Source organism: Dicentrarchus labrax, unplaced genomic scaffold, assembly GCF_905237075.1.
Source record: "Dicentrarchus labrax unplaced genomic scaffold, dlabrax2021, whole genome shotgun sequence".
NCBI lineage: Eukaryota > Metazoa > Chordata > Actinopteri > Moronidae > Dicentrarchus > Dicentrarchus labrax.
The window spans coordinates 17593768-17613718 of record NW_026136724.1 but is presented as its reverse complement, the minus strand read 5'-3'; the positions used below and the strand labels follow the sequence as shown (position 1 = coordinate 17613718).

Below are 19951 nucleotides of genomic sequence, written 5' to 3'. Positions count from 1 at the left end.
CTTCATTAGTGCGTGATACAATTATTAGTGGTTGCATGTGTTCCATTAGGTCTGAACAGTGCCGTTTCTTTACAACTTTTAAGATGTTTTTGAAGGAAAACTCAGTCAAAGTCATCTTTTTTTCTTTGACAAATGTAATCGTACCAGTGATGTGTTTGGGTGGTTGTTAGTGTTGTAGGAGAAGCAAAGTGTGTGCCGCAGTGCATGTATAATTACAGACAAAAGGGCCTGTCAGAGGGGAAGTCAGTGGGCACACAAACACACCATTACAATTCTCCTCACCTGACAAGCCTCCCACATCCATTTTCTTCAGGTTTTTGGCCTCGAGGACGACCACGGTCAGCTTGCCGGCAGTGGGAACGTATCGCAGAGAGAAGCAGATATCGCCCAGCTTCTCTTGCTGTTGGACAGGCAGAGACATTGCAGAGGTGAGAACAGTTTTAACAGCAACCACTAAATCCAAATTTACTGCCTCACGTGCTCGCAGCAGATGCTCGCTGAGAGGCTACCTCCTAATTTACCCTCCAAAGCACATTAGAAATTGTTCGGTCCACCAAATCTGAAGCTCCAGTGTGCATTTTTAACATGTTAGACGTGTTGATGTTTATTCGGTTCTGCTCTCCGCAAACCGAAGGGATGATGAAAGCTGAGAGTACCAATGTGTTTATATGAAAACTGATAGTTTAATGGTATTAAAGGTTAAAGTGCTGCACAGTGACATCGGGTTATAGAGTTGTTTACAGTAATTACACTGTCCAGTTTCAATCAGGGTGTACATATGCATAAAATTAACATAAGTGGCAATAACATGCATTTATAATGGCTTGTAGTGCATATATTTTTATGCAGAGTGCTTTCTAATGTAGAAAATGCATAGAAAGATCAGCATACATACTTAAGTGGTCAGTGTAGAACTATAAAACCAAAATACTTAAGTATAGGAGGAAGCAATATTTGAGTTAGCATGATTTAGCGACTATAATGACATTACTCTTGTTTGTAGAGAACTGTGTACCAAATTATTATATGAACCGCAGTAGTAGACATGTTCATTTGAGTGGCAACATTCCCATTATTGATTTGAAATGAAAGAAAAGAACATTGAACACTTGGAAAGTATCCTTATATCATCATGTAATTCGATTTTCTGATCATTCAGACAGAATACCAATACTGACATTGATCTTGGTTCTTGTTCATCAGGAACATTACAATTGTGCTCCAGTGCTCCAAGATAGCCTTCTGTACTCTTCTTATCAAATAAGTAACAAATACAGTGTGTGTCTAATATATTTCATGTGTTTATTTAGATCATAGCAACATCCCAGAACATATTCAGATCACAATAAAAAAAAGAAAAAGATGAGTGGAGACCTTTTTTTTTTGGACACAAATATGCATACACAGATCTTTCCTAATATATTGTATATTCAAAACGATCTGCTGATCCATTTGCAGGACAAGCTGTTAACAAGGTTAGTCATCATGTGAGCCAGCTGTCTGTTGTCCTATTGTATAAATGGGAAAATAAAGCACAGAAACAAAATCACAACAATCACACACCGCTCTGTTACTTGTGACAAACTCAGCTGTGGTAGGTTTATCACGCAAAATAATTTCTTTCATGAGCACCTCCAGAATTTTGTTGATTAAATAAAATGATGAATAAATAAAAACTCTAATTAAAGTAACTAGAAATGTTGCAAATAAGGCCCGCTAGTGCTACTGCAGCTGCTGCTACAACTAATGATAGGAAGAATGCATGTACAATACAAAAACATACCGCACATTGCATCCTACTTTTCAAATGTACTAATTATACAACAATTTATAGAGTACTGGACTCTTTAATTTATCCATTTTATGAATTGGTTTATTATATGTCCATGTATTTCATATAACTCTACTCTTCAAGTGGCATATAAATGGACAATTATCAAAGTGCTTAAATAAAAAAGCCTATAACAAGGGTCACAGAAGACACAGTGTGTCAAATGCAATGCTTCATATCACACCGTATCTCTGAGTCAGAGCTTCAGAGTCATAGCCAATCAACTGTACAACAACTCCTTGCATGTTTTCAATCTTCCACTATGGATTTGGTCTTTTGTTTTGGTTTGAATGCTTTCTAATGTCGGCTCCCACTTTTGTTTGTCACTCATCACTTTGCTGGAAAAGTACTGACTGCAATCACTTCACTGGTTCACACAAATCACAACACAGCCTCATTATCATACACTGAGCGGAGAGCGATTCATATTTTTGGCATATTCCTTATCAACACAAGGAGCAGTCAATAACTCTCTCTCGGGTCACATCTGCTTTTTACGCGTGGCCATTTTTGAACGGGAATTGTAAATCGGAGGCAAATCAGACCTGAATATTGACGTTTGTTTTATTTCAGGAGTCTTTCATCAAGTTTCAATCAAGGCCTATTTCCACATGCCGAATCAGTGTGCTGAAAATGGTTGCAGTCTGTTTTGTAAAGGGCCCCCACCGATTTCATTTATCATCTACCATCCTGACAGCTACACTACAAAACTTGTTTTGGATTTAATCCACACAAATACACTCTCCCCTATAACGCGGCGGTTAATTATGCCTGTCAAGAGCAGTGACCAAGCTCTTTAAAATTTTCTATGAACTGTGAAAGGCCAACAGCTGCCTTTTCAACTTAAAGGGCATTTTTGGAACCTGCTACTTCATATTTGACCTTAAAGTAAAGAGGATTGTGTTACCTGTGTATAGGTGGAGTATTAAATCTCTAGTTTTATTCATTCTGCTGACTTTTCACTGAATACACTGCTAAAAGATTTATACCTGCAAGAGCAGCTCTTTCTTTGTGCCTTTGGACTGATATGCTGAGTCCTTACAGAGCTTTCTTTGCTTTATATATACTTAAAGCCAGTGCTCCCAAACTTTTTTGGCTTGTTATCTCAAATCCAGGTGTACCTGTGACCTCCAATAATTTGAGAGTTTCTTCCTCCACAGTTTCATTTAGATATTTCAGGAGGCCTGAAGTGGAAAGAACAGAGAAACACTCTAAAAAATGAACTTTAATGTAGAAGAAGTATGTATTTACTGGGTGCCCTGGTGACCCAGGAGTTTAGGAAGTTCACCATGAACAACTCCCCGGTCCACCCGGGGCACTTTATTTGCATGTTTTTCCTCTGATAAAGACATAAAATACCACCAAAATGTGTTTTGGTCTTTCTTATATCCCATTAATCATCTGATGGCCACTTAAATTTGACTACCCCTTGCAAGGGGTCCTGACCTCTAGGTTGGAAATGATGAACTTTTGAAGTGATATTATTCTGGTAGATGTCAAATTTGGGGTGCTCATACATAACATTTTACATTGTTTCTCCCTTACACCCTTAATTTTGATTATATTCCTTTTTTAGGCATTATATGTTGCTTTCCTGCAGCTGTTACATTGATCGTGATGCTGCTTTATCCTAAAACATCTCACTTCAGAGAGACATTCTTAATAGTCCAACATTTTGAGAAATCTACTTCCTGCCATGTTTGTGTAGTGGGTGTGAAGATCCAGGAGGGAATTACTAAAACTTAGCTTAGCATAAAGACTGAACGCAGGGGAAAACAGTTAGCCTGGCTCTCACTAAAGTTACACTAATCAACACCTCTAAAGCTCACTGATTGACATGTTGCATCTTTAGTCCAGGGGGCGTTCTGTGGTCAGTGGAGATAGAAGTTCTATATCAATAATAATAATAATAAACTCTTACTACTATTACAGTTACTTCAAATACACACGTTAACTGTCAAATAAGAGCTCTTGTGATGAAAGATCCCTGGACTTTTTTTTGGGTATACCTATACAATTTAATGCAATCCAATAAAACACAACAAAGATCTGTCACAAATTCTGCATTTGGGAAAATCTGACCTATGACCTGTGTTTAGTACAAAAAATGCTACGATTCAGGGCTTTGCTGAAAACATTCATAGCTTAAGCCCCGTAAGCCCTCCCCAGCTATTGCCCATGGTGTGTGCTCTTTGTATTTCTTTTTTAACTCTTGGAAATGAACAAATAAGTGTCTATCCCAAAATCAAAATGTAATTCCTTTCTTTTACACACTGTAAAAATAATATTTAAGTTTTGTTTGCGATCATCAACAGTTAGAATTGCTGGGCTGCCAACACAATGGAGCCCTCTTCACTTTGGCAGGTGTAATTTGCAGCTACTGAGGCAGACACTTGCATACATGAGTTCTGCAAACCCCCTGGCATTGCACATTACATAAAAAGGTTGTTGACAAGTAAACAAATGGATAACTTTATTGCCACTTCTATGCGTTAAAAATTACTGTTCAGTGCCACATTGTGATTAAAGCGTTCAAGTAATGAACATAATAATACAAAAAAAACCCAGATGCAACGTGGAATATAGCAATGTCCATGGTCTGCCTCAGCAACTGCTTTCCATTGAGCTTGAAAACTCCAAAGCGTTGCTCCAGTGTCTCAAGCCTTGCGTAAAATTGTCAGGTGCAGCTGTTCGACCAAACGCTAAGGAAGTATAGTGATGCCCTTCAACTCAAACAACACCACCAGCAATTCGACACTGTTATAATTAACCTTTAAATCAAACCGCCGTAATGCTAAAAATGAGCTTCCCCTGGCAACATGTGCTATATGCCATGACATTTACCATGAAAATTGAATCTCCTGAACTGTTGCCTGGAAAGTCACACTTCTATTAATTGAAGGGGAAGTGTGGACATCTGATTAAGTGACATTTCCAGGGGAGATGGATTACTTCAGCTACGGCACCACATTTGTGGATCGAGCACAAATGGCTTGCTTAACACAGCAAAATAATCATTGCGATATCACTTATGCAAGCACCAATAAAAATACTACTTGACACAGAGACGGGTGTCATAAAATGATTTTAAACCTACTCATTTACCATTTTCTAGGAGACTGATTTAACCATTGTGTGTCTGCCTACACAGGTTTCTCACCTCCTCCTTCTCAGCGCTCTGCAGATCCCGCCACTCCTCTGTTACATGGCTGAAGTCCACCTTGTTCATGGGCACCTTGATGTCACCGATGGCATCGTGTTTGGAGAAGCGGTCAAAATCGTACACCGTCATTATCAGCGTCTTTCCACCGAGCTCCACATAGGGGACCTGAGAGGGATGAAAACATTAACAGGTCAAAAAGGGCTCAAAAGAGGTTTACTGTCAGGTTGTTGCTCAGAATCCTCACATCCATATGACATAATATATTTTATCATCTTTTTTTATTCAAAGATAACGCCAGTGACAACTGACTCCAGCCCAAACAGGTGATACTATAACAGGTGCTATTAAAGAGGCTGCCAAACTGGAGCTTGGTCAAAAGTAGACATGTTGCGCATAGTAATGAATGAGCCAGGTTAGCCATGTTTAGAAAATTTTGGACCAAATGTGTTATTATGGTGGAGTTGTGAGAAAGAGGAAGCATTTAGAAAAAATATTCAAAATAATCACAGCAGCTACCGATATACTGAAAGACAGCCTAAGCATTAGCTACTTAGCATGTCATCAGAAGCTGAAGTGATAAAATATCTTTAAGTACAGATGACATTATATTTAGAAACACTGAGTGGAGAAAATAAATCCTCTTTTTCTTCTATTTATCTATCCACTGAGGGTATGAGCTTTAACTTAGCAGACTAGGCTAACATTTCCAATTGTAAACTACCAGTTAAAGTCTATGATGTGGACATGCTGTCACTATGTTGTAGAATTGCATGGAGGATGCCATTGTTACTCATAATTAAAAAATTACACCTGTGGAATGTAATGCAATCCAGCCCTGCAATAACTCCTATCTTTGTTTATCATGTCCAGTTTTTGTTGAATTTGTAAGACAGGCGTTCAGTCAACTGCAGTTTAACAGCCGTGGTTTGTTGTTCAGGGCTGTATTAAAATAAAAAGTATTTCAGTAGTTTTGTGCATATCAACTCAAAAGTTTCATACATTTTAATTTAATACTGTCAGTCCTGGACTTCCATAGAAACGCTTGTGTTGTTTCTAAAGTTAATTACATGCCAAGCAGAGTCATATGTGTGTGTTTTTGGAGTGGGTGGATGGTGATTCTGTTTCCAAATCAATCACTACTCTTCCAGCCCCCGTGCTGTAGAGATGGTGTTATCAGTCCTACAAGGTAGGATGGGTAAAAGACAGGTGAGGGGGGTCCTCAACAGCAGTTGTGATCCATGATTGCCTTCAATTTTGGGACGAAACTTATTGAATGGAAATGACTTGTTACAAGACAAAAAAGAAGAGTGAGGGAACGATAAGACACCCTGGTTTGTCCTTGACATTATCTCACAAAATCATCTTGACGGGCTTTTAATCACCTGTCCTGTTTTTTTTCACAGATTTGGAATTAGGTATGACAAAAGAAAACACACACATACACACAAACCTTGTATTGAGATGGATATCACATCAAATTATGCTTAACTTACACCACACACCTGCGCTCTTCACTGTCGAATGAATAACAAAACTTTCCCCACTGCTGAGCAACAGCCATGCATCCATTATGGCTGAGGCAAGGCCAGGGTGTAGCGGTGCATCTGCCTGTGTTAATCCCAATCACGTTGAGCCTCAGTTTGTGTATGTGAGTGTAACTGTGTGTGTGTGTGTGAGAGAGATTCTGTCAGGAGCTTGTTAATGTGCCAGCTGGTTGCTGTCTCCACACCTTCCCAGCATTCACGGCTGCATGCAAATCAGATTGTCAGTGGAACCAAAAGATCTTCAGCTCTAAAAACGTTTTTAAGCATTTGGTCGAAGCAAATGAAATTAAACTCTTGTGAGGTGTACCTTGAAGGTGAACTGCTCATTGAAGACGGGATTCAGGGTCTTCCTGTGGACCTTGGTCTCAAACTTCTTCTTCTTGTCAGGCAGAAGGTAGACCTTCACGTATGGGTCAGATGTGCCACCCATGTCCATAGCAGGCAGCTCTGCTGCTTGGATGATCCCCACAATGAGCTAAAAGAGCAAGACGAAAGGGTAAAAAGGTGAGAGAAGACATGTCAGACTGTCAGACCAATTTAAATTATCATAACTTGCACCTTCATCCCACCAACATCCTCACAGAGAAATCCTATCTTGGTTAAAGAAATGTCTCGAAATATTTCCTAATCATTGCTCTCAGACCTTGAGGAACATTGGCTTTTTCAGACACATATCTTGTCATTTCATATCACTGACAATCATTCCTTCATAATGGTGGCTTAAAGATGATTCATTGTAATTTTTATGGGAAATGGTGGCAATAGTAAAAGGTTATGTCGGCAGAAGAGATGGTAAAGGTCAGGATGTGTCAGAGCAGGAATGAGAGGACTGTTTCTTTTCACATAAGGCCGATAATTGATAATCACAATGGGGGGCCTGGGAGGCTGATTGACCTGCCAGTCAGAGCCTATACTCAAAGGCCTCTCAGGAGGCCCAGCCAGTCAGTCAATCAACTTCCTATCAGGCCGCCATCAAGCAGCAATCTGGAGGCTGACCAGGGCACTCAGCCATGGTGCTCTACAGCTGTCAGGAGCTTCATCAGTTTACTGTGTGGCGCTACTACTGATACAGTGGTAAATAAAAAAGTAGGAAACAATGATCTCCAGTTGGTAATCACCTGAGGCAAATAACTACCAATATGAAGGAAAATCAGAAGCAGACAGAAACCGTAGATTTATACATTTCTTTTTTTCTTACAGAGCAATGGTAAGATTTTGAAATCCTTGAGAAATTCTCAGTAGCTAAAAAACAGGTAGAGCCCAAGCACTTTTAAGACTTCTAGTCCGTGTTGGCTTAAAAAATATTTTTTGAGCTTTGAACTGATAGTTTGACAAAACAATCCCAGCTCAAACTCACAAATCCCAATGCAAACTCCTGCTGATGAAGATCGCGTGATACATTTGAAAACTTGTAAGTAGACCTTGAGTTTGGATTGCAATGGTCAAAACTAGATCTCTGCAGTCTAGTCATACTACACTACTAGGTTAGACAGACCTTTCAGGATAAAAAAAAAGTGAGTTTCGGGGAACATGCCCTGTTGCAGGGTGCAAAACTATGTTTTTTGTCCACCAGCTGAATGGCTAGGAAATGTAAAATTTTTACCAGCCACTCAATAAACTGCCATTATATTTTTGGCTGGTGAGTGAAGCGAACCAACAGCCACATTATACCAGCATTTAGCTGGTGGTTACTGTTAATTTGGTGCCCTGTCCTGTTCTCAGTAAATAGACTAAAGTCTTTCTCATTAATGTTTCTATTTTAATCATCATCTTTCCATCATTTCCTTTTTACTGGCCTCCATCTGATACTTTAAAAATTCTAAAAATTTGCTTCCACACGTTAATTTTTAATTCGACTAATTAGATTAGTTCTGCCTGCAGAGCAGCTCTTTCCCTGACAAATGTTTAAATAGCTAAAACTCCAATAAGCTAAATGTGCCTTACGTATGTTTCTTGGTATTTATATTGCCATAGACTATGACTTTATGTTGTGATGATATATCAAAGTTTAGGTTTGTTTAACCTTCACTTTATTGCTGTGTGTGAGTATGAGAGAGTATGGCCCAGGTTAATGTTACCATTTCCCATATTAATCAGTATCTGTCTCAGTTCTACTAAGCTTATGGATCTGCATTGGATGGTGGTGAGATTCCAGTAAGGGAAAGGTCTTCATGTAATGATGGAGTATTAATTACAAAATGTCAACATTATCAATATGTAGCACTAATGAACACGTGTACTCTATGCACCCACAAACAAATTTCACACATGACGATAGTCAACACAAGACCAGAACATCATGGATGAAACATATTGGGTTAATTAACTGCTCCCCAGGTTGTGCACAACATTTTCTTGACATTACACTGCAAAATCTGAAATCTGATTCTGTCGTGATTTCAGTGGACCATTTTGACATAAATACAACTTCTATAATTGCACATGTGAGTGTAGCTTATCAGGATCACTCACTGTAGTAGTAACATACCACAGACGGCAAATAAAAGACGTACAATTATTCTGTCATTTACTTGAATCTAAATGTAGCCATGTTTTGCACTGTAGTGCTATGAAGTGACACTTGTATTTTGAGTGTAGCAATTCATCCGTGCATGCTGTCCTTCTGATTTCCACCTATCCATCAGCACAGGCTGTGGCAGACACATCATGTCATACCATCTTTACTGGAAGAGGCACTGGTGCTTTAGAAGAGAGATAAGAGCAGGAAGTGGTTGGAAATGTTGATATTTAGTTTGCTGCTTCAACTAATTGTAACTTTCTCCATGCTGTATGACACTGAACTCCAACTCAAGACAGGTTTTCCCAAATTTCATTAGGAACTCCTTTGATCAAATTTCCCTTCTACTAAGCTTTTCCTAAAGTCACTTTTTGTCCTAATTTTCTCAAAATTGTCTTAAGTGATAGAAGTGACTTTTCTATTACAATTTCAATTACCCAGATGTTACATGATCATTTTCTAGCTGCTACCATTTCATTTAAACTGTTTTATTTCTTCTATGCACTTTGTGTAACTTACATATTATAGATTTGCATGCTGTGCCATGTGTCTATGTAAATCAATGCTGAGCATATCACTAAAAGAAATAGGGAAAACACTTCCAGAACCAGGGGGTCCCAATAAAATAATCTACTTAAAGTCTAATTATAACTATTATTTTTAACAACTGACAACAGACTATCACACCTTTCAGAGTAAAAGAAAACATCAACTGTGGTTGTGTGTTTGCACATCTGTGTGGGTGTTTCTGTTTAACTAAGGACTCAGGCCCTTCCACAGCAGAAAGCTGCTGGTATTAACCCCACTCTGTTTGTGTGTTACTCTTCAGCCCAGTGAGCAGCACGCTGACCAGAATGGGTACAGGATGGTGATTCAGCCGTTGGCAGCTTATCTTGGAGAGCTTTGTCCCAGTGCATCATGGCTCTGCTGTGACCACTGCACAAACACACATCCAGACTTCCAAAGAATAGTCTCTTTCCAGGCTTATATTTACTAAATTGGCTTTGTGTGTTATTTCTATAATGAACTAATAAATAACAATAAAGAAATGATCTGAATGTTTTGAAATCCATCTCTTAAAAATTAGTTTAAAATTCACATATTCTGACTGGACACAATAGCCAGGCCTGCTCTTGACCTGCAGAAAGAGCAGTGAAAATGGTAATGATGTTGAAAGTAGGAATGACATTATAATTCCCTTCCTGCTGTGCTGAGAGGGCTCTTTGTGGTTCATTTGCTGTGTATTTGCCTGATGTAGCCGCGTCGTCGCTCCCTGAGTGATTTGGATCTTTTACAAAACCTTTTCGTCTCATTAGTGTATAAACCCAGAATCATCAACACCAGGGGCAGCAGCCATTTGTGGTGTTTAACAGACAGAAACAAAGCTGAGACTCATTGCCACGAGGACCTGACATTAATCTGCACGTCTTTTCCCTCTCGGCCTGTTCTTCTTGCCTCAGTCTCTGCACACACATGCAAACCAGTGTTTCCCCCTTTTTTTGGCAGGATGGAACACATTTACTGACAAATGTATTTTAAGCCATCATGGGAAAGTCTCTTTTTCAGTTCATACAATATATTATTTAGCAGTGCTTACGGCAGAATCTTAAATGAGGCTTGTCTTCTCTATTTGTGAGACAAATTGGTATGACATATAAAGTGTAGCTCATTGGTGACATTTTCTACAATAAGTTCAGTTTCACTAGTTTCTATTAGTCCACAAGCACCTCTACTTAAAGAGGCCATTTGATATTCATAAACATGGAAATAGCTTTATTCATGATCCACTACACTGACTGTCTGGTACTGAGGACCCTCCCCTCTTCACTGTTGACTTGTCATATCTTAAGAGTTAGATGGAGATTCTAAAGCTAAAGCTAAAGCTACAGCTAAACATGCTACACACCCATCCATCACCCCAACTTTGTTACATAAACTACTTCCTGCATTGCTGCTGAATGTTATGGACAATTTTTAGCCCTCACTATGATGGCCAGCTTTTTGCCCCAACTTTGAGCACTTTTGCCTTTAGACATTGAGTATTTCATATCCAGTATAGTATGGCCTTAGATTGTGCGCTGTATTGTCTAATATGAACGTGATATCTAGGGATACTGGGCTGGTTCTTCCAATTGTGACATCGCACCAAGGGACAATTCAGATTGGCTTGTTTGAACAATTAATTTTCATCTCATCAAAAAGTGAGGGAAACACAGAAAAGTACCGTCTTCATGCATCAACGGTGATCAAATATCATCTCTAACTGCCAATTACCCCAAGACTAGACAATCATTGTTCTACATAATATCCTCTCTTTAAGAGCTGCCACCTATTCAGTAATAATTGAAATTTCACACACAGCCTTCTACTGTATAAAAGAACCTACAGCCTAGGCATTAAACCAATCACCTGTGCTAGTTCTCCTTGAGCAGTTCTATGGTGCTCACATTGATTGCATGGGCCTCAAAGCCTGAGGATTAAAAAAAAAACATTTTCCTGAAGGCCACTGTGCCTCTAGACTATGTCTGTCACTGAGCTGAAAGTGGGTCAGATGAACGGCTGCCTCCCTGGGTTTTTAGGTCTGTCTGTTGTGAGTTTCTTTAACTTCTGAGGCAGCCGGCGTGGCAATGAGCTGAAACCACCTTCTCAGAGGTCACTGTCACAAAGCGTGAAAACTGTCATCCATTCATTACACTTTAGCTCCACTGTGAAGCTTATTACCATTGTAATCAAGAACCTCATAGAGAGACCTGTCACTGTCTCCCACTACATGACAGATCAACGCTGTGAAATGTAATATTGTCCACATAATACCCTTTTTTTATGAAATGACTCAATACTTTTTCAGTTTTTTCTCTAAAAGAAATAAGGGTCTGGTTGACTGAACACTAATAGTGTTGAATTTTATTAGCATCATTACTGATTCTATAATCAGTAGATTGATGAACATTGGGCAGGTTAAGTGTTTTTTGATTACTGTCCAGTGAAGGGGACACAAAGTGTTTGAGAACATTTTTGCACCGATTAAAGTTTTTTAGGGAGATGTACCTACGCCATTGTGTGACTCGGTGTGTATAGAAGCGGTGAGTGTTACTGTCTAATCTCAGGCTGTCAGTTCTGTTTATAATGGGGAGTTAGCTAGCCCAGTGAGGGACAGCGCTGTGTTCACGCACCGCATCTATTATCTGTCACACAACATCTGGCACCAGGAAGTTGATGTGCATCCTCATTCTGCTTTTTAAAACTCAGTCGCTGGAAAAAAATAAAGCAGATGGATATCTGCAGGGGCTGTTTTCAATCAAGTAGAAAGAAAGAAACAAATTCAGAGGCGAAGTAAATCCCAATAGTGTACTGTATCTTTTACAAGGCTTAGCGGTGAATGCACAAACTCGACCACCATGATATCCCTGTGAGATTGGTCTCAAGCTTCAGTGACCAAACTGTGTTTACAGCAGTGGTAATGCAACAAAAGGAGAATGTTGTGTCAAACCTGGGTGGGTCCTGTTTAATCTCTGGGGAGATGAAAAGTTGGACCACCTCAGAGGTTGGGTGTGACCATACTTACGAAGGAGGACCTTTCGCAACAACGACACACACAGAGAGATTCGGAGAACAGATCCTTACCGTATTCTCTGTGAAATTGTAATCCAGGGAGTATTGTAATTTGCCCAGTTTCTGGTCCTCCTTGGGCTCGGCCTCTTGCTCCGTTTCAGTCAGCCCTGTCTCTGCATCCTCCTCATCCTTCAAGGCCTGAAGGAGACACCCACCAAGAGTCAGTGTCGCCTGTTTGTCGCTGGTGCTAGCACCCAGCCAGCCGTTCCCTGCCCAGGTCCTGCCAGTGGACCTACTCCTGTAAAAGCTGCCACTTGTTTTATGGTGTATAAGGGGGAAACGGGGGGAAGCAAGCACTAAAACACCATAGCAGTTAACACCAGGACATGCTCTGTGATGCACTAAAGCCCCGGGCCTGGTCCCCTGATGATGCTTTTCTATCAATCTCTGGGTGTTTCTGTCTAAAGGGAGGAAAGATCAAATGATGGCGCCAGAGATGAGAGCAATGGGCAGGCATTAGAGGAAGAAGGGGGGAGGGTAGAGAGACATAGAGAGAGGACAGAAAGAAGGAGAGAGAGATGCTTCCGGAAAAAGATCACAGTAAGACAATTCCCTTGATGTTATTTCAGGCAGATCAAGTCTCTGGCAAAAACACATATCAACTGGGAAGTGTCTGAAGTGGCAGAGAGTGAGAAGTGAAGTTGCCCTTTTGCTAGCCTGGCACTGAGGTAGGGGTGGCAGGTGGTGGAATTGGTGAAGGAGGGGGAAGGGTGGGCGGGGGTGGAGGACTTTGTTATAAGACCAACATGCGATTGAAGAGGCAAAGACTAGTTCTCAAGGTCATTCATTCATCGTCAAAAGTTGCCTTCCAAGATGTCTCTTTCATTAGGCATGCAGAGCATTCTCTGTTGTACAAACCGGTGCTCTCGTGTGATTCCCCATTCTCAAGTCTGGTTACACCCTCAGACATACAGTCACATTGCCATCATAACCCCTAAAGCTTTTATGTTACCCCCTTCGCCGATGGTAGCTAGAAGCATCATGCCAGCGGTGGGTGGGTAGGTGTTGGTAAAAGGGGGTTGTAATGTACATTGGGGCCTGCTCCTATTAGTTTGTCAAGTTGCTCATGTGAAAGCAAAAGGCTGAACAACACTGATTGGTTTAACATTCTCCGCTGAGCCACTTGGTCTCTGCCCTTTGGGAGCAAATTCAAATTGAGTGGTCTTTAGGTCTTCTTTGACACATAAAAGAGAGGAAAGTGGAGCAGGTAAAATGATTGAGGAAGTAAAATCCCCTTATTTATCAAATGTGTATTTTATATGATTTTATAAGGTTAATCCAACTTTTATGCATCTGTGCTCAAGGAAAGGTGTGATTATTTTCACCTAGGTTGACAGCTGTGAATGCAAATGCTACTGTACGTCAAAAGCCTCCTTTTCATCATCAGTTTCAAAAGAACATTTACTTGTAGAGCCTCTCAATCATTCTACGTTTGCTCGCTGCCACTCGTTTGAAATGTAAATTCAAGATTCAAAAGGCAGGAGACTTTAGCTTGGCACAAAAAATCAGCATGGTTCAACCTTGTCAATGTGCACCCAGTGTTTCTTTCATACATATATATGTGCATATGCAGGTTGTACGCACATATATACAGTAGATATACATGTACTGTATGCATAGTTACATATATTTGGTTCTACGGGAGTAAGTTGTTGTCAAGAGGCTACGAAAAAAACATCAGAGCAGCAGGCTTAAGAAGATCCAACAGCAATTAGGAACCTACCGCCAGTGACCATCCCGAACAGTCATCAGACACAACACAGATAAGGAGGACATAGAAGGAAGAAACACAAATTAAAACAACCACACACAGGAGTTAACACACCAGAGTCTGGGCACACCAGGAGAAATGACCGCTTGCCTCGGAAGTGGCAGATTCACCGATCTAAGAGATAAATTATTAGGGTGACCAATAACTGAGGTCTTTTATTTTGATGAATGTCTATTTGAAAATACAAAATTGGATAGTTCAAAGGCAGTTAGGATATTGGAAATTAATGGAAAATCTTCTCCTCTAACAAGCTAAGTGATGTACTCTACTGAAGCTATTTAATTGACCTTGCTTTGTTGTCAAAGATTCCAACTGCTCTCTGTTACAAAAGAAAATAAATGAGTCTTTAACATTTTATTTATGCTGCCCTCTACAATAAGTAAGTCAAATGAAGTATGAAAACATTGCCAGTAGTTTCTGTCTGCAATTCAGATCCACCTCTGATAGCAGAGATGTTGCAGCAAATTATACACACTTTGTACATGTTTCCAGCAAGGAAGGCAGCATAATGATGCTCCGCTGGTGCAATTAGTGTGCTAACTCCATCTGAAGTGTCAGCGTTTCATTGCTTCCCAAACTGTACTGTTGAAAGACAGAGTTTAATTAAATTCTCTCCCATTTGTTTATCATTTGGTGATGTCATTTCTCTGGGTGGATACCACTTCATTACACGGTTACTCACACTCTTCAACGAGTGAGCAGGTCCTCATATGACAAAAAGAAACACTCACAGGAACGAAAAGTAGGAGAAAAAGAGAGACTGAAATACTCTCTCTTCAATCTGAAGCCATTTAAGTGACTTTCATTAATTCTCCTGTAATTAGACTGAATTCTTTTTTAATTAAGTGGTGAAATATCATAGTAAGTAATACTGTATGTATCTCTTTGGCAAAAATTTAAACATAATAGGTAAAAAAAAAATACACTACAGTAGCAGCCATTGCATTTAAAAATAAGGACGTTTTTGACGGCCGTATTTGCAGTGAAATTAATTTCATACTGTTTGGTGAACGCAAAACGTGCTAATGGAGTTACTGCAAATATGACCAATCAAATCTGTCAGCATTAGAAGCACTGCGACTATAGAAAGAAAATGCATTTTTAGCAGAGCAAAACGAAAAGAAAACAATATTGTATATATTTAAAACAAATTATTTTCAGCTTCTAGTTTCTTGTTTAACATCATGCACAGAGGATCCAGCAAAAACAAAATGTTTTGGCAGTAAGGGAGTTTTTAAATTGGCATGTGGGAAATGTTTCTGAATTTTATCAACAATAGTTCAGAGTCTTTACCTCGGTTTTGGCTCCATCCTTGACGTCCATCATGTTGATGGCATTTTTGCCCTTGTCTTTGCCCTTCTTTTTGTTTTTCTTCTTGAATATCCATTTTTTGCAGATGCAGAAGCAGCATGCTAACACCAGGATGACTGCCACAAAGGCAATTGAGACAATGGCCCATGATGGCACTGGGGAAAGAGCAAACAGGAAAGAGTTTGGATTAAACTTCTGGGAGAAATAAACATTGCTGCATCTTGCAGAGAAGAAAACAACATTTCAGTGAACTGGGCCAGAGCAGGATTTGAACCAAAGTTCCAAATAGTGATTATACCAACTGACAGGTGAGATAAAAGAAGGAAAATGCGTGCGCCTGCAGAGTTGGCACATCGGATCAGCACCTAAGCCAGCACCTAAGCCAGTGCCTGGGTCCATCAAGAAGTGGCAGACTCCTAACGATTGGACCTGACTAGCAGGACAAGACACGACTGCACAGCTTCAGCCAATTTAGTGGAAGTAACAGATGTTGGCATTTTCCACTTGCCATTTAAACAAAAGATTCTCAGACATCTGACACTTTCACGGCAATCACCGGCAACACAGAACTTGCTGGGACTGAGAGCGGTGGTAATTTTGCAGGGTGTGCTTGAGAGGCATTAACAGCGGTACGACCATGACAAGCCAATGATGCAGTAAAACCATAAGCGTTCACGGGGGTTTGACACACATTGTTCACATGCTGTCAGCTCCTATATTACCTTAAAAACATATGAGAAATTCTTCACAAAATCTTTTGTGTTAAATTTTCAGACTGAGGATTTTTACAAAGAGGCTTTTTGACTAAAATCTTTCTTAGACTTCTCCACATAAAAAAAAGCCTAATCTCACTGGTTAAATTAAAGCTGAACATTTAGAGTTTAGTCCATAGAAAAAGAACAGCAGCAGGAGGGTCAGTTTAATTTTAAATAATCAAACCATCAGTTTCCCAGTAACCCTGCTTTTGTCAAGCATTTCTTTTATGTCCCCCATCTGAGCCAGAACTGAGGTTTTAGGATCCAAAGGTTTTTAAATTTGAATGATTCTTGTTTTCAGATAATACTAGTAAAAACATAGTTATGCATATTATATTCCATTTCTGCCAATAGAGCCTTCTAAATGTTACACACTGGATCTTTAAAGGGCTAGCATAGCCAGGCAAACTGTTTTTTCTCGAATTATTGACGTTTAACTAAACTCTTTCAGCCTCTCCAGCAGCTCTTGTACCTCTTTCACGGTCATACAGGCCAAAATATGAAATATCAGTGAGAATAATAATTAGATAGATGAAAAGGTGTAGAATTATTTACCCTTTTGGCAGTACTTCCCAGCAGTATATAACAATAATTCCTGATAATATCATTAATTATTCATTAAACACCACCTGGATCTGATTAAGCAGCGCAAAATGGATGGATGAATGGATGGATGAATGGATGGATGCATTAACCAATTAAAAAAAGAACTATAATTAATTTAAGGTCTACATATGGATTTCACATAAGGCTAGAGGTCTGGGGCAATAGTACTGGGGTTTTCAAGCCACATACAATACATAAATAAAGTTACTGGCTATTAAAAATATATATATATTATTGCTGTTTTAAACACATTTAAAGATATTTTTGTGAGGAAAGTAAAATCCTGTAAAAATTACATTTTAAGAAATAAAAGTGCTTATTAAATGATAAATCAGAAAAGGAGATTTGATGTGAGTGGCATACAAGTTGTTGTTTCTTCCACCATATGTTGCTGCTCTACTGCACGGACCTGACTGGAGAAATTGGACAACCAGCAGTCAACTCTGTCACCTACAGACTGTCAGACACTCAGCTCAACAACACAGTGACAGCCATCTGCAAACACAGTGACACCTATCTCAGCTATAGTCAGCCAGTGCTCCCTGGTGCATACACACAGGTACAGTGTACACCACGTACACACACTTACACACACTTACACACAAATACGGTGATGGAAGGGGGTTGTTTTAAGTACCAGAGAGACAACATAAAGTCCAGATGGGCTGAAAATAATGAGAGACCTCGCAACAGACTTCTCCCTTCAGCAGTCATAATCGTTGCTCCTTCAATCTCTGCAGACACCAAACACCTGGCAGCCCACCCACTATTTTAATAGAGAGGAATAACAGACAAATGAGTCAATTTTAGGAACATGTTTTTGGTTTTGTCAGTGCTTACTACTCTGAAAGGCAAAGGGAATACTTCTGTCGGAGCTCATTTGGAATTATCTGAAAAATATGCATTACTGAAAAAAAAAAAAGAATACAATATCCATCTTCTTCTTGAGAAAGACAAAATTCCACATGACACACACAGTTCCCTTCATGCTTCATCTCAGGAATTATCCCAGAGGTGGTCATAAACCCAACAAACCAATAGATAACATAAGCCAGGTGAAACTCCAGTCCCTTGAAGACTTTATCTGAAAAACTCCAAAAAGACCCATCAAAACAGAAAAGTATATTATAGTCTATCACTTTGGGGTTTTGCTCACCAGAATTCAGCTGCGGTTTCTTTGCTGAGGTCCGAGGGGAAAGGAAGAGGGGAGAAAAATCGATGCTCTGTTGACAAAATCAATAAGCACTCTCCTCCAAGGAAAAACAGTGAGTGATGCTCTAAAATAACTTTAGGATCTACAGCTTTGGCCTTGCCGGTGTGGTAATGGAGGTGACACTGGATGGGTCTCGTTTACAATGAGCTACCAAAACCGGCAGCGTTTCCTTAACTAAAACTATACTTTACAGAGAACTAACAGGGCGTCAGGTAGAGTTTGTTGGGTTTATACCATAGATACATAAAAATGGATTCAATTCCTATTGGCAATATATAAATCTTATTTCTAGTCAGTCAAATCTTGCACTTAAATTTGGATTTTTCAAACAGATTTGTGGTGCAACCTTTTAACAAGACACCATTCATAAAGGGTTTCTAAGTAAGCCTAACTATCGGTTGTGTTAATGGTTAATAAAAGTAATAAAAACAATTTATATTTATTCATTTAAAAGCCATTAATAGGGGCTAATTTTGAATTTCCAGGTACTGAATTTCTTTTTAAGACTTTTCCAGAAGATTAGAAGTAAAATGGTCCATTTAGTCACAGATTTTTCACAGCCTGGCCACTAATTCTTTTTAATGGCTTCTAATACAAAAATATTTATTAACAGTTATTACTGTTATTGCTACAACTTGTAAACCGTTCATGGATGCCTTATTAGAAAGCAGTATGAGATGTGTTTATGCTCAGAGCCCACATGAATGACTTTGCAGAAAAGATCTGTCTACACCTCCAGTTATTTTAGAAAATCCTGCTGAGACTTTAAAACTAACTTTAAAAGACCTCTAACCTTGGAAACAAAACAGGAGCATTTGTCAGAGACTTATACATGAGATTGCTGAGGCACATTTCAGCACTGGAACAGCTACATTTACATCACACATGCAAATGCAAACGCAACATCGGGTAAGAAGACAGTCTTTTAATGGAAGTGTCGAAGACGTGACAGGTTCGTATTTCAAGCTGGCAAACCACAGCGATAAGCAATCACTCCTCTAAAGGAACCAAATGGAAGCTCTGATTAACAGAAATCAAAATAAATACACTGTAAAATCTCTCTTTCATAACCCCAAATGCTTATGTCACTCTACAGTCATCCTGCCATTTCACCAACGCTCACGACGCCTGATGGAATGCCATTTAGTCAATCCATGAACCCATACCCTTATCTTATTCATCAAGCGTACGTCTTCCAGTGAAAGGCAATTCTGTGTTCCTTAATTAAAGGAACCTGAGTCCCAGAAAGCAATAAAAGCATCCCCTAATTAACTACATTGTGTGAGTGTCGTTTCTCGAGAGAGAGAAATAGAGCGAGAAAGTGAAAAAGAGAGAGAGCAGTATTGCCAGCATGCGTACTGCACTTCAACTCCCGGCACTTATCTCTTGTTCTGCCGAGCGACATGGCATGGAAAATGGAGTTCCTCTAATGAGTGGGTTGCCCATGATGAAATCCATGTTTGCTGTTCCTCAAGGCTCAAATCACTTTTCAGCAGACACAGAAATGGTATGGCACTGTGGTGGAAAACAACAGCACTGAAGAATGGCAAACCTTCAAAGTACTATGAGTGACTGTATTGTACTGTATTTAGTCCTTCTGCCATCTTTAATTCTGCGCTTTTCTGAC

General features: G+C 39.6%; 1 protein-coding gene across 9 annotated transcripts in view; it reads right to left on the bottom strand.

Moving 5' to 3' along the window:
- syt1a (synaptotagmin Ia) overlaps positions 1 to 19951 on the bottom strand; it is a 160004-nt gene that overhangs the window by 16516 nt on the left and 123537 nt on the right. For 8 of the 9 annotated variants that reach the window (XM_051393215.1, XM_051393217.1, XM_051393213.1 and 5 more), the window contains 5 exons: positions 15733 to 15905; positions 12681 to 12806; positions 6846 to 7013; positions 4992 to 5159; positions 283 to 400 (listed from right to left, as the gene is read on the bottom strand). In XM_051393215.1, the coding sequence (XP_051249175.1) occupies positions 283 to 400; positions 4992 to 5159; positions 6846 to 7013; positions 12681 to 12806; positions 15733 to 15905 (753 nt within the window). The remainder of the gene's footprint in view (positions 1 to 282; positions 401 to 4991; positions 5160 to 6845; positions 7014 to 12680; positions 12807 to 15732; positions 15906 to 19951) is intronic. The other variant, XM_051393220.1, reaches the window with a different exon arrangement.